Genomic DNA, 27,979 nt, shown 5'->3' with positions numbered 1-27,979 from the left:
CACAGGTGCAATGGAGAGCAAGGAACGTGGCAAGGAATCACAGCAGGGCAGGCTGTGTAACCGTGGGTGACAAATACCCTCCCTCATCTAGAAAAAGGGAGGGGTTAGGTTACCTATTTTGAAGTACTAGTCCAAGATTGTACATGGGCTTCACATATAAGCTATCTAAAGCTGACTACATTACAGTTTTTGATTATAAATATGAATTCAAATGATGAATAGTTTTGCAATTTTTCTTTCTAGGATTAGTGTAATTCAAAGGATGGGATTATCTGAAAAAGATCTATTCATCTATACATAACAGCTCTGATTGACATCTGGAAAAGGGGCTATTCCTGTGGTTGGATTTAAAGTTTCAGCATACTCTCAATTTCTATAACAGAGTTTCAACCTTGCAGTGAGTGGGTGGGAAAGGAGGAAGTGGGGAGGGGCTATGACCAAGATTCAGACCCCGACAGGCCATCACCATTCATACTTAAGGGTCTCAATCCTATTTGCTAAGGAACAGTGGCCACACACTGGTGCCACAACCCAGTGGAACCCCTGTTCCGCCCTCATCTATTCTATTTAAGATTCCCTCCCGGCCAGCACAGGGACAACTGAGGTCTGCGCTACACATTCAGGGCAGGAGACCCCGCAGCAGCAGCTAGGCGGGAGGCAACACTGCTGCCACCCAGGTGCCCCCTCCACCGAGCAGCTCTGAGTACCTGCCACCTGTGTGTCTTGCCCATCAGTGCAGGTGGGAGGGACTGAAGCATCAAGAAACATCATGTAATTCTGGGGTCCACGGAGGGCAGGCCCACATGACTGCCAAATCACAGAACCCTCAGGAACTACTTTTGGTAACAAAAGAACATTTTCCAGGAGAGAAAGAGAGGATGGATCTTGATGGGAAAAAAATTTAGCCAACTAACCCATATTGTCCCAAAGGTTATTCAAGGGGGGGAGGGGGAAGATGGCAGAGTAGGAGGCTCCAGGAGTCAGCCCCTCCACTGAGCCAGTCACTGAACGGGCAGGAACCGCAGGAATCAGCTATTTTGGAACTGTGGAGTCTACAGGAACACTTGCAGCGCCCCGGGAAGAGCTGGAGGAAGAGGCTGGGAAACTGTGGTAAGTAACAGTGAATTTCACCCTCTGTGACAGCAGCTGCCACCCTCCGTCCCCCAGCCTCGTGGCAGGCGCAGTGGGGGCTGCAGCCTGGGCTCCTGGTGCAGCTGGTGCCTGGGTGGGGGACAGGGACCGGGTCCTCCACAAGATCGGAGAGTCTTCCCCACTGACCAGTCAAGCTCAACAAGAAAACAAAGTAACAAGCAATCCAAAAGGAGGGAGAGAATTAGATTTGCAGAGTTATAACAAGATCCTCAGATTGTCCAGTTCTCACCAAAGAAATCACAAAACTCATAAAGAAACAAGTAAGTATGACCTATTCATAGAAAAAACAGAACTTATCAGAAACCATTCCCAAAGAAGCTTATACACTGTAACTATCAGACAAAGACAAAGATACAAATCAGTTGTCTTAAATATACTCCAAGAACTAAAGAAATCCATAAGCAAAGAACTAAAGGGAATTAGGAAAACACTGCACAAAGTAAAAAGAAAGAAATTATAAAAAGGAACCAAATACTGGAGATAAAAAGTACAGTAATTGAAACAAAAAATCCAATAGACAGATTCACAAGCAATTCTGAACATGCAGGACCAGTGAACACAAAAACAAGACAACTGAAATTACAGTGTGAGGAACAGAAACAAGTAAAAATGAAGAAAAATGAACAAAGCCTGAAGAACCTGTGGGACACCATCAAGTATACCAACATATGCATCATTGGAGTCCCAGAGGGTATGAGACAGAAAAAGGTGCAGAAAAGGTGCCTGAAGAAATAATGGCTCAAAACTTCCCAAATCTGACAAAAGACATGAATACACAAAACCAGCAAGCTCAACGAACTACAAACAGGACACACCCTAAGAGACCTACACCAAGACACATTATAGCACAGCTGCCCAAGGTCCAAAGACAAAGAGGGAAAGCGGCAAGAGAGAAGCCCTTGTCATATACGAGGATCCCCAATAGGATTAACAGTGGATTTCTCATCAGAAACCAGAGAGGCTGGAAGACAGGAAGGTGCCATATTTAAGGCCCTTAGAGAAAAATACTGTCAACTAAGAATTATATATCTGGCAAAATTACCTTTCAAAAATGAAGAGAAATTAACACATTTACAAATAAACAAAAGCTGAAAGAGTTCATTAACAGAAGACCTGCCCTATAAAAAATACTAAAGGGAGTCCTCCAGGGTGAAACAAAAGGACACTAGATAGTAACTCAAAGTCATAAAAAGAAATAAAGAATATTGGTAAAGGTAACTACACAGGTAAATATAAAATCCTGTATTACTGTATTTTGGCTTGTAACTGCTTTGCTCCCCTGCATGATTTAACAGAAAAATGTGTAAAACAGTAATTAAAATCTACGTTAATGGGTATCCAGTATATAAAGATGTAATGCAAGAAGACAACAACAACATAAAGGGGGATGGATGGAGATATATAGGAGTAGACTCTTTATTCTACTGAAATTAGGCTGGTACTAGTTGCACTAGGTTGCTATTTGTTGAAGATGTTAACGGTAATTACAAGGGTGACAACTAAAAATAACAGACAAGAGGAAAGAAGAAGGGAATCAAAATGAGCAACTAAATAAAAAAAAAAGTATGGAGTAATTCAGGAACAGAAAACATACAAAGACACAGAGAAAACAAATAGCTAGGCAGCAGAAGTAAACCCCTCTCAATTATTACCTTAAATGTCAACAGATTAACCTCCCTTATTAAAAGGAAGAGACTGGCAGAATGGATGGAGAAATCATGATCCCTCTATATGCTGTCTATAAGAGACTCACCTTAGGCACAAAGACACAGATTGAAAGTAAGAGGGTGAAAAAAGATATCCCATTCAAACAGTAATCAAAGGAAAGCTGGAGTGGTTACAGAATTGTTAGACAAAAGAGACTTTAAGTAAAAAAAGACTACAAGACACAAAGAAGGGTATTATATATCGATAAAAGGTTCAATCCAGCAAGAAGATACAACAATTATAAACATATATGCACCTTACCACAGATACCCCAAAATATATGAAGCAAAAATTGACAGAACTGAAGAGAGAAACGTATAGTACTAAAATAACAGCTGGAGACTTCAATACAGTACTTTGGATAATTGATAGAACATCTAAACAGAAGATCAGTAAGTATTTAGAGGACTTGAACGACACTATTAACCAATTAGAATGAATGGACACATATAGAACATTCCACCCAACAGCAGAATTCACGTTCTTCATGAGTGCACCTGGAATTGCTCCATGACAGACCATTAGACCACAAATCAAATCTTAATATATTCAGAACCACTGATATCATAAAAAGTATGTTCTCGAACCACAAAGGCATACAGCTAGAAATCAGTAACAGAAGGAACTGGAAAAGCTATAAACAGGTGGAAATTACACAACAAACTATTGAACAACCAATGGGTCAAAGAAGAAATTATAAGAGAAATTAGAAAATACTTAGAGATGATTGAAAATGGAAGCACATCAGTCAAAAATTTATAGGAGGGAGTGAGGGCAGTGTTCATAGGGAAATTTATAGCTGCAAATGTCTACATCAAAAAAGAAGACAGATCAAAAATCAATAACCTAACTTCACTCCTAAAGATATGAGTAAAAGAACAGCAAATTGACCAAAATTAGTAGAATGAAGGAGATATTAAGGATTAGAGCAGAGATCAATGAAATAGAGAATAGAAAAATAACAGAGAGGATCAATAAAACCAAAACTTGTTTTTTTGAAAAGATCAATAAAACTGACAAAGCTTTAGCCAGACTAAAAGAAAAACACAGAGGAAATGAATAACTAAAATCAGGAATGGAAGTAGGGACATTACTACCACCTTAATGAAACAAACAGATTCTAAGAGAGTACTATGAACAATTATATGCCAAGAAATTAGAAAATTCAGACAAAGTAGACAAAACCCTAGAAACATACCAATTAGCTAATATGATGCAAGAAAAAAATAGAAAATCTCAACACACCCAAACAAGTAAAGAGACAGAGTCAGTAATCAAACCTGTCAAGAAGGAGAAGTCCGGGACGGGATGGCTTCACTGCTGAAGAAATTACACCAGTCCCTCTCAAACTCTTCCAAAAAACAGAAGAGAAGGGAACACTTTCTAACTCATTCTATTTGGCCAGCATTATCCTGAAACCAAAGCCAGATTAAGACAGCACAAGGAAGGAAAATTACAGACCAATATGCCTTATGAGTATAAATGCACAAATCCTCAGCAAAACACTGGCAAAGCAAATGTAAAAGTACATTAAAAGGATGCAAGAAAGTTCAACATAAGAAAATCAATCACTATAATACACCATATTTACAGAATGAAGGGAAAAACCATACAATCACCTCAACTGATGCTGAAAAGGCATATGACAAAATCCAACATCCTTTCATGATAAAAATATGCGGGAAACTAGAAATAGAAGGCAACTTTCTCAACCTGACAGAGGGCATTTATGAAAAACGTGCAGCAACACCATACTTGATGGTGAGACTGGAAGCTTTCCCCCTAAGATCAGGAACAAGACAAGCAGGTCTGTCTTGGACGCCTGCTGTCACCATGTCATTCAACACTGTACTGAAGTTCTAGCCAGAGAAATCAAGCAAGAGAAAGAAATAAAAGGTATCCAAGCTAGAAAGGAAGAAGTCAAATTATTCCTGTCCACAGATGACATGATCTCATATAGAAAGTCCCAAAGAATCCACAAGAAAGCTACTACAACTAATAAATGAAGTAAGCAAAGTTGTAAGATTAAGGATAAACATGAGGAAGTCAGTTGGGTTTCCAAATACTTGTAAGGAACAATGTAAAAAAGAGATCAAGAAAACAATCCATTCACAACAGCATCTAAAAGAATAAAATACTAGAAATAAATACACTCAAGGAGGTGAAAGACTTGTACACTGAAAAACACAAAACATTGCTGTAAGAAATTAAATAAGACCTAAATAAATGGAAAGATATCCTGAGTTCACGGATTGCAAGACAACGTTGTTAAGATTGTCATTACTGCCTAAAGCTATCTACAAATTCAGTACAATCCCTGTCAAAATTCCAGCAGCCTTTTTTTGCAGAAATGGGAAAGCTGATCCTCAAAACCACATGGAATTGCAAGGAACCCCAAATAGCCAAAACCATCTTAAAAAAGAACATAGTTGGAGGATTCACACCTCATGATCAAAACTGACTACCAAAGCAACAGTAATTAAAACACTGTTGTACTGGCTAAGGACAGACATATAGACGAATGGAACAGAACTGAGAGCCCTGAAATAAATCCACACATTTAAGGCCAGTTGATTTGTGACAAGCGTAGCAAGTCTATTCAATGGAGAAAAATGCCCTCTTCAACAAATGGTGCTGGGACAACTGGAAATCCACATGCAAAAGAATGAATATGGACCCCTATTTCACACCATATACAAAAGCTGATTCAAAATCTTCTAACAGTCTAAATGTAAGAACCAGGACTATAAAACTCTTACAAGAAAACATACAGGAATATCTTTAGGACCATGGAGTAGACAATGGATTTTTAGTTTTTAAACCCAAAGCACAAGCAACGAAAGAAATAAACAGATAAAATGGACTTCAACAAAATTAAAAACTTTTGTGCATCAAAGAACATGATCAAGAAGCGAAAAGACAACCTACAGAATGGGAGAAAATATTTGGACGTTATATTCTGATAAGGGTTTAATACGCAGAATAACTAAAGAACTCCTACAACTCAACAACAAAAAAACAAACAACCCAATTAAAAAATGGGCCAAGGATTAGAAAAGACATTTCTCCTAAGAACATATTCAAACGGCCAATAAGTACAAAAGAAAAGATATTCAACATCATTAGCCATTAACGAAATGCAAATTAAAACATCAATGAAATACTGTTTCATACCCACTACGATGGCTATTATTATAAAAACTGAGACTATCAAGTGTTGGCAAGGAATGTAAAATGGTGCAGCCACTGTGGAAAACAGTTTGGTGGTTCCTCAGAAAGTTAAACATAGAATTACCATATGACTAGCAACTCCACTCCTAGGTATATACCCAAAAGAATTGAAAGCAGGGACTCAGATACTTGTAGACCAATGTTCGCTGCAGCATTATTTACAATTGCCAAAACGTGGAAGCAACCCATGTACCCATCAAAAGATGAACAGATAATCAAAATGTGGTCTATCCATGCAATGGAATATTATTCAGCCATAAAAAGAAATGAAGTGTTCATCTACGTAACCATGTGGATGAACCATGAAGACATGTTGAGTGAAATAAGCCAGTCACAAATATTATTTGATTTGTGTTATATGAAATATTTAGGATAAGCAAATTCATTGAGACAAAAAAAAGAGCAGTGGTTAGGGGGTATACGAAGGAGGAAACAAGCAGTTATTGATAAACGAGTTGAGTTTTGGTTTGTAATGATGAAAATATTTGGGAAATAGATGGTGCTAAAGGTATACAATATCGTCAATGTACTTCATGTTACCAAGATATCCACTTAAAAATGGTTAAAATGACTTCTAGTTATCTGCACTTTACCACAGTACACCTACTAGCATGGCTGCCGCCACTGCGTGCCGAGGAGGACGGAGCCCGCCAGCAACGCCTGCTCACTGCCGGGGAGCACACGACGGTGCAGCCAGTCCAGAAGAGTCTGCAGTTTCTAACATACTGCCCGAAAATCACACTCCTCGACACTCACTCAAAAGGGCCGAAAATGTATGTCCACACGAAAACCCACTCACAAATGTTCATAGCAGCCTTACTCATAATTGCCAAAAAACAGAAGCAACCAAGATGTCCATTAACAGTGAATGGAAAACAAACTGTGATATAAAGAAATGAGCTATCCAGCCACGAAGGCATGGAGGAAACTTAAACGCACATTGTTCAGAGGAAGAGGCCAGTCTGAAAAGGCTACATACCATGATTCCAACTATAAGACATTTTGGAAAAAGCGAAACTATAAACAGTAAAAAGAGCAGTGGTTGCCAGGGCTGGGTGGGGCGGGGTGAAACGGTGGAGCCTGGGGCATTTTAGGAGAGAAACTAGTTTGATACTACGATGGGGTGTGTGTGACGTGATGCACCTGTCAGAAACCACAGAAGTGTGCAACACACCGAGTGACCCTAACGCAAACGCTGGACTTCAGTTAATCCAACGTATTGATATGGGTTCAACACTTGTCACAAACAATAACAACGATGGAAACTGGGGAGGAAGGTAGGTATGGAAACTCGGTACTTTCTGCTCAATTTTTCTGTAAACCTAACACTGTTCTAAAAAAAGTCTATGAAAAAAAGGTGACTAAAGATTCATTCTGAATGACGAACGGGCCAAACATTTCCCCCATTTCTTTCTAATACAATCACTAAACACGTAAATCTGCTCGTGCTTCACGCCGGGAGCCACGGTGTGCCGTCAGGCGCAGGGACCGTGGTCACCAAGGAGAACGCAGACAGCTCGGGTGCCCGCGCTCCCGCTCTTACTGACCTACGTGGGTGTGGGCCGCGAGGCCTGGGGGCACGGCAGGTGCGGCGGCGGTGCTGGGCACGGCAGGCCTCCCTCCTGGGTGAGATGAGGTGGAGGATGCGGAGGATGAGGTGGACGAGCCCTGAAAGGCCCGGTCGAGCCACGGCTCGACGCTGGGACAGCCCTGGAGCGGAGTGGAGGTGAGCTGCCCTGGTCGCCGCAAAGAGCCCTCATCTTCTGAGGCGGAGGACGTGTCTGTGGTTAAAATAACGGTGACAGGAATGTGACGCAGGCACGGGTCCAGGAGGAGGGTGGCGAGACCCGCATTTGCCCCAGGGCTCCCGCTGCCCTTAGCAGGCTCACTCCCAAACGGGGCACGCAGTGGGCCAGGGCACCTCAATTTAGAAAGGGGCACCTGCGTTTGAGCGACTATACGGTTCCAAGAGCTCTACCCTGGGGAAAACGGTTTCATGAGTCCCCCCAAATTTCCCCCGAGCTGACCACAGTCACCCTCCAAGTGGCTTCAGCACACAGCTTGCCGGGGTCAGATGTGGCAGGTACTCCCTGTGTCGCTTCTGAGAGACCCCGTGCTCTGGTAGCGCAGCCACAATCACACAGCTCATAACCCGACCCAGTGTCCACTCAGGACAAGCCCATCCCCTGCCCAACACGGGGTCCTACCCACTCCCCTCCTCTGGGGCTGCAGCCCAGACCTGCCTCACAGCTGTTGCCTGTCCATGTGCATCCTCTTAGGGGAAGGCACCTAAGCTTTACAAAAGAATTCCTTCCCTGAGGTTCCATCAAATGAACAAGATTTGCATTTTCTTACAGGTTTTATAATTTTTTTGATTAGAGAGCAACCATAGAAACAATAACTTGACAGCCATTTCTAAGATTTTTTTCAATAATAAAAACTGTTTTTTTAGCAAGGTAGTGCTACCAAAACCACTAAATTATGTGAATCTGGTGCATTTGGTTCTTATTGTCTAATAATTCCAAGTCCATCAAACCAAAAGTGAACACCCAGTTTCACTTCTGTTACTTAAATAACATAATGGTCCACAATGGTGGAGCATGTATTCAAAGTCATTAAAACCACCAGTACCTTGGAATTTAAAAGATAGCTTAACACACAATATTGCTAAAAATAAAACAAAGATAAACCAAAAAAAAAACCCTCCAAATACTCTTATTCTCTCTCATCTATCTCTGGGTAATAATCTATTAAATAAAGTTAATGAAGCAAGAATAATTTGAAAATTCTCAATTCAGGAAACTTTGGCAATCTACAGTACGCCTATTTTAAGTTTTTCTCTATACTATAAAAGACAAATAACATCTTAGTAAAATAATTAAAATCTACACAAAAAATCTAATAGAAAGCAAGTACCCATGTGGATAAGACCTATACCGTATACTCTACAGAATTTCCAGGTAAACAACAGGTACACATACAGACATTTTGTATCTCCGGTCCTTCCAAATCTGCGTAACAGAAGAACCCTCCCGCTGCACGGGAACACAGGGAAGCCGCCACTAGGCCTCCACCCAGTACCTGGAGGTGTGCATGTTTCCACGGAGCAGTGCACGAGAGCAGAGCGTCTTTTCGAAGGCATGGGCATTTTCCTCTCTTTGTATTTGGCCAAAGCAGCTTGCACGGCTTCAGTGTGGACATCTACATAGAAATAACAGCAATAAAAATACTTTTTAAAAGACTGATTATGAAGTAGCCAAATCAAGTGCCACATGTTTGCCAGTTCTCATCTGAAAGTATAAAAGGACACAAGTTCAGGCTGCCGCTCCACCATGTCCTTCCTGGGGTACCTCCCGGAGGCTCCCTCCTCACCCCGTGCTCCCAAGGCTGCACCCACAGCTGCCCACTAGGCTGTCCACCCTCTGCTTCACCCACAGCTGCCCACTACGCTGTCCTCCCTCAGCTTCATCTCCACAATTGTCCACTATGCTGTCCTCCCCCAGCTTTACCCTTGGCTGCACCCATGGCTGCCCACTAGGCCATCCTCGCTCGGCTGCACCCTCGGCTGCCCACTAGGCCATCCTCCCTCTGCTGCACCCTCGGCTGCCCATTATGCCAACCACAGACTTGGGAGGCCCACCCCGAGCAGCTGAAGAAGGCACAGTGAGAAAAAACATGCCCTTCTGCCTCCTGTCCCCATGAAAATCAACAGGTCTTTTTCAAGATATCCTGAAACAAAGATGGTAAAATATCTACAAACAAATGAGAAAAGGAAACCCTGAACTCAGAGAAGATGTCATTCACCTGCCAAGTACAATTATGCATGGATCATGGGGCTTATGCCCTGTGTCCTCCTCGGAGGACAGCCCTCAAGAAAGGGCTCCACCCCAAAGCCCCAAGACCTGACAGAGGAGCCAATGAGAGAGGAAGAGGAGGGTACTACCATCACATGGAGTCAAGATCTAAACAGATGATGGGAAAAAGTGGGAAACATGCCAAGTTAACAAAACAACGTGTGTGTGAGGGAACCCATAAAAACAGCCTGAAGCTAAAAGCACTCCCTCGTGAGCCTGTCAAGCGGGGCCAGGAGAGGAGAAGCCTTTCTTCGCTGACGTGGGCATAGCAGGGACTACAGGGCAGGTGCATCCTAAGGCCCCATCTGGTTGGGGCTGGGGGGGCAGGGGCTACAGGGGATCTTATTTCCAAATGAGAGAAGACTTATATGTGTTTTATTATGAGCCATGGAAAAAGAAGGTGCTTGTGAGTAGACTGAAAATACATACATCACTTTCAAATTAAAAAAGGGGAAAATCACACAGGAAAAGGATTATGAGTAAACAACAAAGAAAAGTTTAGGTGGACTAAAATAAAATATACCAGTTGTTGCATTAAATGTGAAGAGCTGAATCCTCTATTCACAGTGGCCCAGGGTCAGTGAGGGCCCCAGGTTCCTGGGAAAAGCAAATGCAAATCCTCTCTTAGTGACAACAGCCTCAAAAAATTCCAACAACTAAAGTTCCTATACATATATGAGTTCACAGAAGAGGAAAAAGACAAAAAATACAACACAAACAAAAAACATGCAAGAACCACATTTTGAACAGATACAGACTTACAAAGACTAGCAGTATTGGAATTATTGAACACAGAATATGAAATAAGTAGGTCTAATGTGCTAATAAAAGAGTAAACTTAAAAATTAACATTTAAACAGATGGACAAGTAACTGAAAGGGGGGATGAGAAAATTTCAGGAAAAAAGCAAATAAAATATGATATTTGAAATCAGAAAATACATGGACAAAATTCGCAGGAGGTAAGATCCAAAGCATCACGAAATAGGAGGGTTATGTGGGGTGAGTCTCCAGGATGCAGACAAATATGTAAAGCATCAAAGACTGGGAAAGGAATCTGGAGAACTTCTCCAAGATGCACACAAATACATAAAGACACACAAGGGAGGGTGGAGGGCGTGAGGACGCGGACAGGGTCAATACCCATCCGACTGAGGAGATAAAACAACGGTCTGAGAGAAGCAACAGTCAAGCTGAGACGAGCGGAGACAACGCTGAAACTGATGAAAGCTGCGAGGAAACAGAAGAAATCCTGAGCAGATAAAGAAGAGACCCACACCTATATATTTTGTAAAGCTACAGAATAAGACAATGAGAAGATCACAAAAGCAAATAAGAAAAAGGGCAGATGTCTTTGGCAATTAGACTAACCACTGGCTTTTCAATATCAACAACGGAAACCAAATGGAAGGAGAGTAATTTATTTAAAATGCCATGAGAAAATAACTTCCGAACTAAAGTTGAACAATCAGAAAGTCCTTACAAAATGAGGAAGAAATAAAAGCATTTTCAGACAAATAGCGGAGAGAATTTACCACCAACAGACAAAAGGAATTTCCAGAGGATGTATTTCCAGAAGAAAGAACTTGAGCCTGCGTTGTGAGAAGGAAGGATGGGCCAGACTCAATGCACAGGCAAATGTAAACAAACAGCACACCAGCAACAGTGACAACTCGTTTGTGAGGGCTAAAAAAAAAAAAGGGGCAAAATACAGCCAAAATATAAGAGCTTATGAGTCATAGGGTTATAAGATCACAAAGAGTCTGAATAGTTCCAGGGGAGGTACAGATTTGGGTAACCTTAGACTTTTTTTAAGATACATATGCATGTGAAAGTTGTTAAAGTACCCACAAGAAGAAGAGAATAGTATTTCCAAACCAGTAAAAGGAGAGAAAAATGGCACGAAGAATCAACCCATTGGACAGCAAAAAAAGCACAATGACAACAAGTGAGAGCAAGAGAGATGACGCAAGGGGGTGGAGAAGGGTGAGAGGTGCTGGCTGCGCACCCCACTCCCCAGACTCAAGGAGTGTTTCAGAAATCCAGCCACGTGCAGTTTAGAACAGAAACATGAAGGTAAATACACTGAAATGCTAAAAGTGAGAGGATGCGAACATGGATTCCAGGCAGACCTAACAAAGCTGTGCAGGTCTGAATTTCAGATAAAACACACTTGAAGGAAAAGTGCTGATTAGAGAGGAAGAAGCTCACCCTATACAGCTAAAGGGATCTAGTCGGCAGACACAGACAGACACGACGATTCCGAATCCGCACGTGCCTAGTAACATGGTCTGAAAATACACAAAGAGCCACAAGGAGAATCTGACAAATCTGCACATGGGGAGATTTTAAGCACATCTGTCTGAGGAAATCGCAGATTGAGTAGACAAGAACACAGTCAACACAGATTTGAAGACGCTTTCTCTGATGGCTGAGGACCCTACATCTCCCTGATGGGGGTACACCTTACTGTCATGCACTAGGGAACAAAGTGCAACAAATGCTACATTAGTGGTGTAATACAGACCATGCCATCCAATCACAATGAAGTTAGGACCAAAAAGACATCCTAAAAAAATAAGCATGACTTTGAAAATAAGGGAATTAGAAAATAATTCTAGTTATTGTTTAGGAATAAACAGTAACAAAAAACAGTACATATCAAAACTTCTGAGGGGCTGCCTGGGGCAAGCAGAGGCAAAATCAGAAAGGTGGTAAATTAAGAAGTTAGGAAAGGACCACGAAGAAACCCTGAGAAACTAGAGGAAGAAATGGTACAGAAAAGGGCAGGAATCAGTGAACTAGAAAGCAAAATTACCACAGAGGATTAGAGACAAGTTAGCTCCTTGGAATCACTAATAAAATCGATAAACTCTGGTAAAATTAACAAGAAAAACAAAGCACCATAAACGCTGTTGGGCCTAAAAAGGGAGACGTACCCATTGTAGGAGTTTTAAAATCAAAGATTCTACCATAAATGAGTTAGATAAAACTGAAAAATTCCATGAAAAATAGAACACACTAAGAAATGACTTGAGAGGAAACTGACCAACTGGAAGAGACCTGTAAGATTCAAGAAGCTGAAGCTAAGTAAGAGCTAGCTCTCTCTGGTCAGTTACCCTAGAAAAGCCACGGGGGTCAGAGGGAAGCCTGGGCCGAGCACTGGGGGAGGCCGAGCCCCCTCGGCCAGGCCTGGAGGTCAGCGCCTGCGAAGGGAAGGCCGCCCTGAGGCTGGTAGGGCCGTGGGGACAGGACAAGGTGACACCCAGGTGAGGGCAGAGACGGGGCGGGGGGGGGGGCTCTCAGGAAGTACAGCTTCTCATTAGTTTTATTTTGGGAAAACAACGGAGCCAGAAAAGCTCTCCTGGACCAACGCTCCGCCTTAAAAGTGCAGGGAAATACACTTCTGTAACTTCCGAAGATGCAGGTACAGAAGAATGATCAGAAGAGGGAGACGGGGACGTGGTGAAGAGCAAGCTAGGATGCCTCAGGCCGGGTGCTCTGGAGGAGGACGAGGCCATGGAGACAGCACAGGACACGGCCACCCACACGTGCCCTTGGTGCCAGCAGAGGTGACCCTTAGAACAAAAACCGAAACTTCCCAAATACCAAAAATATGCTTTACAAAGAAAACAAATAAAATCGGCAACATAACAGAGGATCTGGATGGCACGGGGCCCACGGAGGCGTCTCCAGGACACACTGTAAGTGACCAGGGCCAGGTGGAGAAAGGACGACTGTACCCTAAACACTTCAGACAGCTACCTGTAAAGGCACCAATGGGGATGGGCTGGAGGGAACGGGAGAAACCAAGAGGTTTCCTGGAATATTCCCCCTCCCTTTTTTTTTTTTGATATATTTGGCTTTGTAACCAACCCAGTAAATATTTTCACACTTACAAAACTAAATAAAAAGAAACTCCAAGAATTGAAAACAAAATAAAATAAACGACTCTCAATGCGTACCCAGTTGGCAGCATAAATGACTTCAGCTGACTTTAAACCACTTTGGTTCAACTGTGTAACCTGCTTTTCTAGAGATACATAACTGTGTAGTTTGGAGGCTGTATGTGCCCCAGAAAGGACCATCCTCTTAATCCAATCCTGTGGGTGTAGACTTAAGGTGGGCGGGACCTTCTGGTGAGGTTATTTCAGTTGAGATGTGACCCAGCCCATTCAAGATAGGTCTTAATCCACTTACTGGAGTCCTTCATAAGAGGATAAAACACACAGAAGCTAAGAGATGAGATTAAGAGCTTACAGAAGAAGCCCCAGAGAAGCTGAGAAGAAGCCACTGAAGCCAGAAGATGAAGCAACAAAACTGGTCTGGGAGCGAAGGGCCCGCAGACGTCACCATGTACCTTCCCGTGTGGCAGAGGACCCCGGATGCCAGCAGCCTTTCCTCAGAGAAGGCATCCACCTGTTGATGCCTTAATCTGGACATTTTTTCATGGCTTCAGAATTGTAAACGTGTAAGCTAATAAATCCCCATTGTAAAAGCCAATCCATTTCTGGCATATTGCATTTTAGCAGCTTTAGCAAACCAGAACTGCATAAAAAGTTGCCAGCCCTTTCCTGCAGCCACACTGTGTATGTTATGGAGGGCCCCGTCTCGCCAGCTGCTCCGCCAGCTGTGTGGGGCACAGCAAATGCATAGTGGCACGATTCTATCCTCTCTGGGATCCTGGCAACTCTGAGAGCCAGGTGCTCATGAGGAAGAAAGGAGGACAAACGGAGATAAAAAGGGGAGCTCAAACCCCAAGTCTTGAATCTGAACAGGTAACATCAGTATGAACGCATGAGTGTTTTAACTTTAAGAAGTCATCTTACCTCTGCCCACTGGCAACACCAGAAACAGCGACCCGGCTAAGTGCAGTGAGCATCCCTAGTGCCCAGACAGTGGTCTTCAAGTACCAGCCCCCCTTAAAGGACCCAGAGAAATGGCTGATTCTAGGGCTGGGGCAGAAAATGCAAAGATGAGCCTGGAGTATCTTGTAACTGTCAACAAGGGAACATCAAACAACTTCAAGGACACAGGAGCCAATCGGAAGAGGTTCCCAATGGCCAGGGATGCAGCAATTTGACCATCAATAAAGATAAATGCTACAGTGGATTGAAACATCGAAGGCAACACTGAGGAAAAAAAAAGGAAAGGAAAGGAAAAGAAGAAACAAAGTTAACTGGCTGCCTCTGGAGGATGTTATTGACCCAATCCATTATTTCGAAAAGTTGTAAATAAATAGAAAGAACTGACTATTTACTACATAATCCTGGCTTTTCTGTATCAAATAGTAAATAAGAAGCTTCTTTTAACAGAAGTACCCCAGCCTCCGAATGAAGAAAGACAGTTTCATCATTTTGCCACCCAAACAAATTAATAGATCTAGGAACTGACAGGCTGCCAACTTTACCAGAATGTGAATAATCAGACAGGATGTGCCTCCTGATGGATGCACACACCACCAGCTATGAAGCAGGCTTTGAAAAAATTAAGAAAATAAAAAACCCAAACCTGAGCCCCATCAAGCCTACAGACCCAAATCCTACCTGATACACTAAGTCTTAAGAGGCATGTTACACTGTGGGAAACTGGACACACAGCCCAGTTTTCCAGAAACACACCGGAGGGATGGAGGGAGGGAGGATAGACTCTAAGAAGACCTGCCACCAAGTGCAATGTGCAGCTCTGGTTTGGATCCGGGGTCCAAATAAACTTTTTAAAAAGCCCTATAAACACTGCCCGGACATTTGAGACTAAGGAGTTATTTTGTCTTTTCGCGATACACACATTCTTTTCAAACATGAACACCAAGAATACTGTGGCATCTACATGAAAAAAAAAACAGTATTGGAGATGTATGTAAAAACCTCATGGGAAGAAGACTTGGGTGGGGAGTAGAGATGAAATCTGGGTCTGGGAACTGCAGAAACTGGGCAACAGGTCCAGGGCAGTTATTAGGCCTTTCTCTCTACTTTTTTGTAGGTTAACATTTTTCTCCAACAAAATGTTTTAAAAACATTTAAAAACTTTACAATGAAATGGCTCATACAGTGCTAACCAGGAAAAATTTTCTTAAAAGAAAATGGCCATTTCTTTACCCCTGTTAAAAGTTTTTTCTTTATGAAAAAGGCTTTATCAAAGGAGCTTAAATATAAAGGAAATACACAAACACAATGGTGAAACATTGTTAAACAGGTAAAGTACAGTGCTCAAAAGTTATTGATACATAATCTATAACAAACATCCAGGTTTTCAGTTGACATTCTGATAATTCAAATAAATATAGACAAAATTTAAATATTCACAAAAGCACTGTCAAATAGAGGGGCTGAAATCTAATTAAAGGAAAATTTAAAAAAACAGAAAAAGATAAGACAACCATAACTAGTAGTAAAACACTCCATAATGCACAAAAATGACTAATACCACCCCAAAGTTCTAGATGGAAAAATGGACAGAAATGTTTAAAGAAATTATTCTAATAAGTGTGGGAAGATTTTTCCAGAGATTTTTGTAAGCCCCTGAGAAAAGAGCACATAAGCCATAGTGACATTAAAACAGACTGTGGGTATGGGACAGTTCATTTTTTCCTGAAGATTTGATTAAGTGGTAAAGTATAAAATGAAAACAATTTCTCCAGCAGACATGTCAGCAAAGAAAGAACAGCAAACGCAGACGGTGAGCTACACGAGGCCCCCACCCTCCGGCGGTGCCCTACCTGACCGGAAGCGCTCGTCCCTCGAGGTGGTGGGACGTGACTTTTGCTGGTTGGGGGCAGCAGCCGCTGTGAGTGAGGGCCCGGGGGGTCTACTCTCCGTCTGCAGGGATGGGTCTATTCCTGAAACACAATTCCATGGAAATATCTTGCATAAACAATTTGTTTTTCCAATTATGAAACAGCACACTTCTCATATATTGTTACACAGCATTTACTCTACGAAAAACAATGACTCGCGCACGCCAAATCCACTATTATTGTCTTTGAAAAAAGTGGGAAGGCAGAGGAAAGAAACGATGATTGAGTTGCACGGACTCCAGTTTGTGGGTGCTTAGATGACCGCCTGTGGTATTACAGTGGAATCGTTAGGACTCTCTCGGCCTGCACAGCCAGCGGGGGTTGGGGGGTGGGTACCAGGTGATTCTGTCACCATCCCTCACCGTCTGTGCTCCATGCCATCATCAGACCCGCAGCTCTGTCACTCCTAACCACAGATGTCCTTGGGACACGATGGTGAGTAGAGTGACAGTTTACAAGTGGGCAGAGTCCTCGAACAAAACCCGGGTGTCATTCTGAGTGCTAACTGGCTGACATCTGAGAACAGCATAAAGAGGTGAAGCCATAACATCTCAAATGTTACTTAGATACTTAAAACAGCAATGCCCTCAGCTGTGCTGTGTCTAAAATAATCTGTTTACTAGCCTTCATTTCTAAACTTCTTACAGAAATGGCCAGCAGGGATTCTGGTCCCACTGGCTCTCCCAGCCCCCCAGGTCCTGCTGAGAAGACGTGGAGTCTGTACCCGGCCTGGAACCCTGGCTCCGTGATGCCGTGACTGGCACATGCAGCAGCAGTGACGCTGCACCATTTCCAAGGCTGGTTGTGGACACAACATGGCTTCCAGCTGGCCCCCCTCTTCAACAACATGTGCAAAGTCTGACATGCTGAGCCCCACGCTGGAGGAGCGGAAAGGACTCCTAGAGCCCGGAGCCCAGCTCTGTGCGTGTGTCCACACCGATGGGCAGAACTGCGAGGGAGGAGCCTTCACACGGAGTCAGCCTGGCTTCCCGGGCCCAGCCCTTGCCCCATGGGCAGGGACAAGTCCTGTGTCCAGCCCATTCTGCAGGTTCCTGAGCAGAGCGGATAAGTTTTGGGGTAGTCACTCACACGGCATTAGAGAGTCGCAACACCCCCTAAGGAAATCAATGCTCAGCTCTTAAAGATTTGGGTATGGATGTGTGTTTATTTATGGCAACACTGATCAGTATCCTACTGATGTTTTTTGTTAATGATGGGGCAAAATTCCTTTAAAATTCATAATGGAGAATATAGAGAGCTGTGTACATTATGGATTAAAAGCAGGCTTGTTGCAAAGTTATGTATATACATACAGACATCCTTACGCTTATATTCTAAAATATGGGTGCTTTTGTACTTTGATATAGATTCATTTATTCAACAAAGATACAGAACCCAATATGAAATTATTGGATGAAACTGTAGATATATTTTTAATTTTAACAAATATCAAGAGATGGCTTTCCCAAAAGGTTGCAGCATTCACACTCCCACAAGCCATGTACGAAAGTGCTATTTTCCCACATCCTTGTCAGCACTAGATGTTATAAAAGGTTCTTAGAATGCTGCCAATCTGATAGGAGAAAAATGGTTCACTTTAATTTGCATTTCCATATCCACTAGTGATTGGGCATAATTTAATGTTTTCTGCCCATCTGCATTTTCTTCTCTTTGAATTTCCATTCATACTACCCACCTATAGGTCCCCCCCACCCAGAGAGACCTGCGGGGAGCCTTCGTCTGTTGGGGGTGCTGGTCGTGGGCTAGAGTAAGTCTTTCGGACACTGCATCCAGCCAGGGGGCAGGCTCGGTCATTCTGAAATGTTCTCACTTCTGGTCAACCATATGGGATTATCTTTTTCTTTCTGTCTTCTAGGTCTCTTCCTATCTTGCCTATGAAGACAATCCCCACCCCAAGGTTTTTAAAATATTCTCCTACATTGTGTCCTATTTTACAATCAAAAACATATTTAGAGCTTTAATCCTTCCGAAGTTTATGATTACACATGGTAGAGGCAGAGGGTCCCAGGTCTGCCTGCCCCCAGAAGGAGAGAGCCATTTACTAAACAAACCCTTCCCCTCACATCCACTCTGGATCCATTCAGGACCCTTCTAGTCCACTGATCAGGCAGGCTAACCCGGCATGCCCATATCCTATCCTTGGTACTCTGAAGTGTATATAATCAGTTTTAATATCTCAAAAGCCAAGTCCTCTCTTACCACTATTCTTTTCAAAAATTTGTTGGCTACTCTCAGACTTTTTCTTTTAAATGAGTCATTATCTCCAATACCAGGTTAAAAAAATTCAGCCACTAATATTCTGATTGGGCTGCTTTATGTTATATATTAATGCTATACATTAATTTGGAAATTGCCAGTTTTTGAATATTAAGTTTTTCCATTTAGGAAACTGGTATTTTTCCTCATCTATTAGGGTCTTGGTTATTTCTTTCAAATAGGCTTTATGACCCTAACATGGGCTCTGTGTCTTTCTTGCTAAATGTACTGATGAGCATCTGAGAGTTTACTGTCATTATGAATGTGATTTTCTTCATTAACAGAAACCTTACTAGAGGAAAGTTATTGATTCTTGCATATCTGTCTTCTATTTGTATATCTATCAAACCCAAAATAGAGTCACCTGTGTACATAAATAAAGATGATTGTCTTTTTTTCTCTAATATCTATTCTGCTTTGTTTTCCCATCATATGGCATCAACTATGACCCACAAAATAATGGGAAATAAGGGTGGCAACAGCAAGCATCTCTGTCTCACCCCTGCTTGGAATGGAAATGGCTACTGTATATAATTATTCAGTTTGATAGTTGCATTGGTTTTTGGCAAATGGGCTTTATGATGTTTTAATGGTTTCCATCAATTACAATTTTACTTAAAGTTTTGTTTTTGTTTTTTCAATGAATAAATGTCAGTATATAAAAAGTCTCCTTTATCTTTTTGTTGTTGAGTTATTATAAAATTACCCTATCAATATATGGTAGAACAAAACATGTACAGTTTAAAGAATTACTATACAGCAAAAATCAATGTAGCCACCCTACAGGTTAAGAAACAAGCACTGCAAGAACCTTAGAAGACCCGGCGGTGCTAATCTCACTGGCTGCCTCTCCTCTTCCAGGAGGAAACTGACCTCTGTGAAAAACACTTCCTTGCTTTTCTTTACCAACTACTTAAGGTTCTGTAAACAATATAGCTTAATTTGTGTGTTTTTAAAAATTTATACTGACTACATTCCTTCGTATCCGCTTCTTTCACTCCCCAATTTGCTTATAAGATTCATCCTTGCTGAAGTGTGTAGCTCTTTCACCTTCTACCGTACGAATCCGAGGAGAGACACTGATGCTTGGCAGTTGAGGGATTTAACAGACATGTTGGACACTGCTGTGCAGAGAACCGGGACGTGGAGCCCAAGTGCAGGAGCTTCCTGAGGGCATGCACGAGCCTCACGGAGACCTGCTGGTCATGCACGGACCTCTCAAACTTCCCGTGATGACACCAGCTCTCCACACGCCCACTGGTCCAAGTCCAACCAACAACCTGGTGGGTGGCTTGTGGCTTTAATTTGCATTTCCCCAATTACAACTGAAGATAAGAGTATTTTCCTCTGCTTGGTGGCTATTAGGACTTCCTCTTAGGAAACACTTATTCGAGTCCTTTGCCTATTTTTCTACTGGGCTTTCACTTAACATGGTGGAGGACTTTTTGGCAACTTAAATTAATTAAAATATAATTAAAAATTCAGTTCCTCAGTCACTCCAGCCCTATTTAAAGTGCTCAACAGCGACACGTAGCTGGTGGTTAACAGGACAATGCAGATGCAGAATATTTCATTAATAAAGTCCTACTAGACCACACTGCTTCATATATTCTGGACACTATTTCTTTTTGTGTCAGAAATATTTTCTCCCACTCTGTGGCTTGTGTTTTCAATCTCTTTATGGTAACTTCTGATAAAAAGTTGGTCTTAGTTTTTAACACAGTCCAACTTATCAATCTGTTTCTATGGTTACTGCTTTTTGGTGACTTAGTGACTTACAAATCCTTCCCTACCCAAGATGGTGAGGATTTTCCTTTATGATCTTCTAGAGGCAAGACTGTTTTTGCCTTTCACATTTAGGCCTTTAATACACCTAGTACTGATTTTGTACCCAGTGTTGTGTGTTTCACATCTGCCTAAGGAATTGCGCCAACTCATGACCAAATGCCACCAACCACGCGTCCGACCTCCACAGGTGAACGTCTTTCTAAGCTTGCTATTCTGCTCTGTTAGCCTAGTTACTCACTCCTGAGCCAAAACCACACTGTCTTGATGACTATGGCTTTAAAATAAGTCTTCATATCCCAGTGGGGCAAATCCTACTATCTCCTTGTCTTTTTTTTTTTTTTTTAAGAGTCCTTGGCCCTTTACACTTGGGTATAAATTTTTTAATTAGCTTGTTAAGCTCCACAAAAAAAATCTGTTGAACTGAAAAATGCACTGAATCTACAGATCAATCTAAGGTAAAAAGAAGAACTGAAATCTTTACAATATTTGCTCTAACCCTAATGAGGGAATGTCCCAGGCTATTCTATAATCATAAAAATAAAATAAATCCTATTTGATAATGAGATCTGTACCAAGCCAGAGTTGTAAATCATAATCTATGACTGTGAAATTTATTATTTAACATTAGACACATTTGCCAATCCTTCTAAATAAAATATGAGACATATACCAATGTTTAAACTTGGCTTAACACTGTTAATTAGAAGCTCCGTTTTAGTATCCAGTTGTCTGGTCAAACCCTGGCCCCAGTGCTGCAGTGGAGATACATTCTTGAAATCTACAATCAGCTGACTTTAAGGAGACGGCCCTCCAAAGTGTGGGTAGGCCTTATCAAATCAGCCGGAGTTCTTAACAGCAAAGAACTGAGGATCCAGAGAGAAGAAGAAATTCTCCCTCAAGATGATAACAAAGGAATTTCCAGCTTGCCAGCCTCCCCTATGGATTTTGGACTCAACACTGCAGCACCCTTCTTACTGGGCTCCGGCCTCTCTACCCTATGGATCTCAGATTTGCCAGCCCCCACAACTGTGCAAGCCAATTTCTTAAAGTGAATCTCTTTACACACACCCTGTTGGTTCTGTTTCTCTGGACAACCCTTACTGATACATTAACCAATATCCAAATGCTAAAGTCAGACTTTAATCAAGTTATATAAGATAACATGAGTGTGAGAAAGTACCATGGTGCTGGCCTTACCTTGAATAAGTGGTATGTAACGTGCAAGCAGCTTTGCCCTTTTCTTTTCATATCCTTTTTGAGTGATATCACCTACAATAATAATGGAAAAAGAGAATTACATTTCCTCTGAAGTTACTGTGATGATATGAACCTGTATGGACCCCAGAACACCATGTTCTTGAGGAGGGGACATAAGAAGAGGGGCAGGCGGCGGACAGGCTTCCATGCTGGACAACCGTGAAATGTGAAGACAGAACCCCACAAAGAAAACCAGGCAGGCTAGAGACTGTGGATGTGACACAAAGGGTGAATATAATCAGTAAAGATTAATATTTTGTTTGGCGGCATACGTGCCGATAATGGTAGTTTCTTGTATTCATTATGAGACCACATTAACAAATCAAACAGGAAAATCTACATAATCATCTAGATTGACGAAAAGCATGACAAATCCAGCACCCCTTCTTAATAAAAACACTTCAAAAGATGGGAATAGAAGGAAACTTCCTCAATATGATAAAGGGAATAGATGAAAAACCCACAGCTAACACTGTATTCAATGGTGAGAAACTGAAAGGTTTCCCTCTAAGATAGAGAACAAGACAAGGATTGCCCACTGTCACCACTCCTATTCAACCTCGTGTTAGAAGTTCTAGCTGAAGCAATTAGGCAAGAAAAAGAAATAAAAGGCATCCGAATGGAAAAGGAAAAAGGAAAAAGTAAAACTTTCACTATTTGCAGATGACATGATCCTATATATATAGAAAGTACCGAAAAATCTACAACAAAGCTATTAGAGCTACTAAACGAGTTCAGCAAAACGGTGTTATCAACAAACAAAAATTGGCTGTGTTTCTATACACTAGCAATGAACAATCAGAGGAGGAAATCAAGAAAAAAATTCAATTTACAATAGCAACAAAAAGAATCAAATATCTAGGAATAAACTTAACCAAGACCTTGTACATGGAAAACTACAAAATATTGCTAAAAGAAATCAAAGATGACCTAAATAAATGAAAGGACGTTCCGTGTTCATGGATTAGAAGATTAAATATCATTAAGATGGCAATTCTACCCAAACTGATTTATAGATTCAATGTAATCCCAATCAAAATTCCTATGGCCTACTTTGGAATTTATTTGGAGGGATAAGGGGCACCAAATAGCCAAAAACATCTTGAAAAAGAAGAATGGCGCTGGGAGACTCATACTGTCTGACTTTAAAGCATATTACAAAGTTACAGTGGTCAAAACAGCATGGTATTGACTTAAAGACAGATATATTGATTAATGGAATCCAAGTGAGAATTCTGAAACAGACCCTCAGATCTATGGTCAATCAATTTTTGACAAGGCTCCCAGGTCCACTCAACTGGGACATAACAATCTCTTCAATAAATGGTGCTGGGAGAACTGCATATCCATATCCAAAAGAATGAAAGAGGATCCCTATTTCACACCCTATACAAAAATTAACTCAGAATGGATCAAAGACCTAAACATAAGAGACAAGACCATAAAGCTCCTAGAAGAAAATGTAGGGAAGCAGCTTCAAGATCTGATAGGCGGTGGTTTCTTAGACTTGACATCCAAAGCACAAAGAAAGAAAAAATAGATATAAATGGGACCTCCCCCAAACTAAATACTTTTGTGCATAAAAGGACACTGTCAAAAAGGTGAAAAGGCAGCCTACGCAGTGGGAGAAAACATTTCGAAAACACATACCCGATAAGGGTTTAATATCCAGGATGTATAAAAGAACCTACAACTCATCAATAAAAAGACAAACAATCCAATTTTTAAAATGGGTAAAAGACTTGAATAGACATTTCTCCAAAGAAGATATACAAAGGGCTAAAAATAAAAAGTACATGAAAAAATGCTCAACATCATTAGCTATTTGGGAAATCAAAACCACAATGAGATACCATTTCACATCCACAAGAATGTCTACTATTAAAAAACAAACAAACAGGAAACTGCAAATGTTGGAGACAATGTGGAGAAATAGGAACACTTGTTCGTTATTTATGGGAATTTAAACTGGTACAGCCTCTGTGGAAAACAATCTGGTGGTCCCTCAGAAAGTTAAGTGTAAAATTACCATATGACCCAACAATCCCACTACTCTTATATACTGAAAAGAACTGAAAGCAGGACTTGAACAGATATTTGCACATCAATGTTCATGGCAGCATTATTCACAATTGCCAAAAGATGAAGCAACCCAAGGGTCCATCAGCCAATGAATGGATAAACAAAATGTGGCACATGCATACAATGCAATATTATTCATTCAGCATTAAAAAGGAATGAAGTTCTTATTCATGAGACAACATGGATGAACCTTGAAGGCATCATGTTGAGTGAAATAAGGCAGACATAGAAGGATGAATAATGTATGATCTCACTGACGTGAAATAAGTAGACTACAACATTGTGAATGTAATTAACAGCACTGATTTATATTTGTGAATAACTTTAGGTCATATATATACATACACGCTACTAGAATAAAAATTAATCCAACATAGGACTGTACAACACAGTGAACCCTGTTGTAAACAATGGACTATAGTTAATAGTACAATTATAAAAATGTTCTTTGATGAATTATAATAAATGTAACTAATGCAAGGTGTTACTAATAGGGTGGTATACAGGAACTCCATATTTTGTAAAGCTACAACTTCTCTAACCAAAAAAATTAGTAAATAAAATTTTTAAAAAATTGAAAAACAAACAAACAAACAAACACAAAACACTTCCTCTTGAAGTATTCCCAGTGAAGTGAGAGAAAAGACAGGCAAACAATTACGATACTGTAACAAATCCAGGAGGGACATGAGGGCCAAAGGGACACAGAGCAGCAGGTATCCAAGTCTGCAGAGTGGGTGTCTTAGCAGGAAGGCTGGGTTCCAAAGAGAAAATAAAGTTTAAACTTCAGTCTTAAAACGAGGGTAGGAATTCAAAAGGCACAAAAGAGCTGGCAATGAACAGTATGTGCACCCTTTCAGGACATTAAAATTGAAATGACAGTATTAATATTCTTTAAAAAAACATAAATCAAAATTTTGTAAAGAAATAATTGCACTAGGATGATTAATTATGAAAAGGGAGTAACCCTAAATCATGAACACTAACACCTTAATCACCTAAGGGCATGGGAGTCTCTTAGTAACAGATTTTGCTAAGGAAGGACAGGCAAGCAAGGATATCAGTCAGTAAGTATAATTTTTAAGGACTTTAAAACATTGTTTTATAAATTGAAACATCTAATTGTTCATATATATATACAGGAACAAAAACCTTTATACCAGGTAACAGCAAAAAAATGTCACAATAAGTATAGAGAAATACATAGAGACATATCATTAAAAGTTCCGTTAAAATCGCTTGTATCAGTAGTTCTGAAATGTTTGGGGCTCAGGAACCGTTTAGACTCTTACAAATTACTGAGGAGCTTAAAGAGCTTTTGTTTATGTGGGTTTTATTTATCAATATTCACCCTATTATATCCTAAAATTATGAAATTTTTAAAATATTTATTTCACTTTAAATTTTTATAATAAACCTACTAGAGGTTAAGATAAATAATATTTTTATATAAAATATAGTTTCCAGAAATAAACCATTTAGTGAGGAGACATACTGTTTTACATTTCTGCAAATCTCTTTAATGTCTGGCTTAATGGAAGACTCGATTCTCCTATCTGCTTCTGCATTCAGCCAGGTGCACTGGGAGGTTTTGGCTGAAGTCTCCGGCCTCACGCAGCCCTGTGGCTGGAACAGGGAGGGTTCTCATGAGCCTTCCCACATCACTGAGGACAGCCTTTGCTCCACACCAAATCCAGGTAAGAGAGAGTTTCTTAAAGAATAACTGCAATATGGAATCTGACACCGTATCAATGAGCTTTTTGTACCGTTACACCAAAATCCACTGGTTTATTTTTGAATGGATCTTTTATCCATGCACAAATTTTGTTACATAGTATATTGGTCATTTGGAAAATACTGGTTTAGAGTCATGCAGATCTTCCAAACATTAACACATTTCATTATAAAACATCAAAAACTCATATTCATTAATATTGCCAATGATCTCATCAGAAGAGTCTTAAGTACTGGAAAGCTATCAAGCTCACAGAAGCAGGTTCGTTTTTCAAAACGTTACTATTTGCTTAAAAGCTTGAATATTACCATTGCGCATAAATTCTCAGGTATTATCCTTCATTCATTTTCAAGAAAATACCTGTCAAATCCCCAGGCCTGAACATCTGTAGCTTGTCTGCCATACATTCTTTCCAGTGAAAATCATGTGCCAAAAAAAAAAAAAAAAAAAAAACCCAGCTAGTTCACCTAGCTACTCAAATAACCACAGGTGCTTTCCTCGAGACCCTGGACCTCATCCCCTCATCACCCAGCAGTGCTTTATGCACACTTCCGGTCTCATCACACATTAAAAGGACAGGGACTCAAGGGTCGCAATTTTAGAAAACGTTTAGTTTTGTTAAGGACATTCTTACGTGAAAGCAGCATTAGTTACTTTTATTTTACTGTGAATGCAAAGTGGTGGAGAACACGTATCTTAGTATGACTTGGCGTCCCAGCCTTAACCCATGCTAAGGTGCCAAGAGTTTTCCTCACCCGTCTTCTGCACCATCAGTGCAAACGTCAGCAAGTGAAAATACAAATACATCTTCGTATTATCATGAAGTAGTCTTGCCCTCACAGGTTCCCAGAAAGGGTCTCAGGGACACCCAGGGATCCGTGAACCACACTTTGGGAATCGCTGGCACAGATGTTCTTGGAAGGAACAGGAAATGGGGACCAGGGGTGGAGGGAGACTCACTCCCCTACATTCCCCCCGAGCACTTCGCTTCTCTGCCAGACACACAGGCCTTACTCTGTCAATAAAACATGGTGCAAGGCCTTACAGTCAACAAAGACCTTTGAAGGCCAGAACATTACCCAGCATCCAGCCACATTCAGCCATTACCGCACAAGTGAACAGATACAGACACAGACAGACAGACAGACAGACAACAAATGCAAAACCATGAAAGCAGTGAGAACTCCAAGAGAAGAAGTGCAGTGAGAGTTCTGAGCAATTAGTGACATCAGAAGTGGTCAGGGGCGCAGAGGCTGGGCTTTGACAGGTGAACACAATTTGGACACAAGTTTTATACAAAAAATTCAGAGAGCACAACAAATGTTTATTATTGACATGAAGCTTTTGAAAGCCCCTTCCTCCGTTCCCGCAAATTGAGCTTTTCCTTCTTATCATCTGCCTCCATCCAGGTTGGGGCCTGCATTATCAAAATGCAGAAAACAAGAAATAGACTAAATTAGGGAACAGGCCTACTAACCAGAATAAAAAAATAGGAGTGGGACAAAAGGAGCCTACTGTGTAGGAATTTCCTTACTAACCCACAGCAGGCCACCAAAACAAAGGAAAAAACCTATGCCGCCACCCATGTTTTTAAAGTAGTTCAGCAGCAACAGCCCCAAGATAACGTTCTGCACAGGTGTGCCAAAATCACCTGTAAGGTATGTCAAAGATAACTGTTATAATAAGTTAAACGCGAGTGTTTAGGAATTAATTCCTTTTAAAAAAATCAAGGTTATACCTGTAATCTCACTTTCATCCACAGGCATTCTGATGTGCTTTCAGGAGCCACACGTGTGAATTCTGTGTGCGTTCATGGAAAGGGCGATCTAAGAAGAGTGGAATCTCGTGCAGCTCCACCCTTCATCCTCTCAATCTGAAGGACACCCCTAAATCAAGAAGGGTGAAACAGCTAGAAAAATCAGGGCATGAGACCACAGCGGTGCCTTGTTTCCCTCTTCGTACTCCAGAAAATCGGCAAACCTGCCCTGTGTGAAGAAACCAGTGCATCCTAAGACCAGAATCTTCCGAAGACCAACACTAATCACAAAGGATCAGGGTGGGACTCGAGAAGATGGAGAACAAGGTCACGTGTGCATTACAA

General features: G+C 41.2%; 1 protein-coding gene across 6 annotated transcripts in view; it reads right to left on the bottom strand.

Moving 5' to 3' along the window:
* Positions 1–27,979, bottom strand: part of DIP2A (disco interacting protein 2 homolog A) — a 123,842-nt gene that overhangs the window by 93,281 nt on the left and 2,582 nt on the right. For 3 of the 6 annotated variants that reach the window (XM_037829965.1, XM_037829986.1, XM_037829971.1), the window contains exons 2-5: positions 22,002–22,073; positions 16,662–16,781; positions 9,172–9,291; positions 7,638–7,871 (exon numbers count right to left, since the gene is read on the bottom strand). In XM_037829965.1, the coding sequence (XP_037685893.1) occupies positions 7,638–7,871; positions 9,172–9,291; positions 16,662–16,781; positions 22,002–22,073 (546 nt within the window). Of the gene's footprint in view, positions 1–7,637; positions 7,872–9,171; positions 9,292–16,661; positions 16,782–22,001; positions 22,074–27,616; positions 27,765–27,979 lie in introns of all 6 variants that reach the window. The other 3 variants (XM_037830004.1, XM_037829995.1, XM_037829979.1) reach the window with 2 other exon arrangements.

Source organism: Choloepus didactylus, chromosome 1 (assembly GCF_015220235.1).
Source record: "Choloepus didactylus isolate mChoDid1 chromosome 1, mChoDid1.pri, whole genome shotgun sequence".
Lineage (NCBI taxonomy): Eukaryota > Metazoa > Chordata > Mammalia > Pilosa > Megalonychidae > Choloepus > Choloepus didactylus.
Note: the sequence above shows the minus strand (reverse complement) of the source record. Positions and strands in the feature narration are given on the sequence as shown.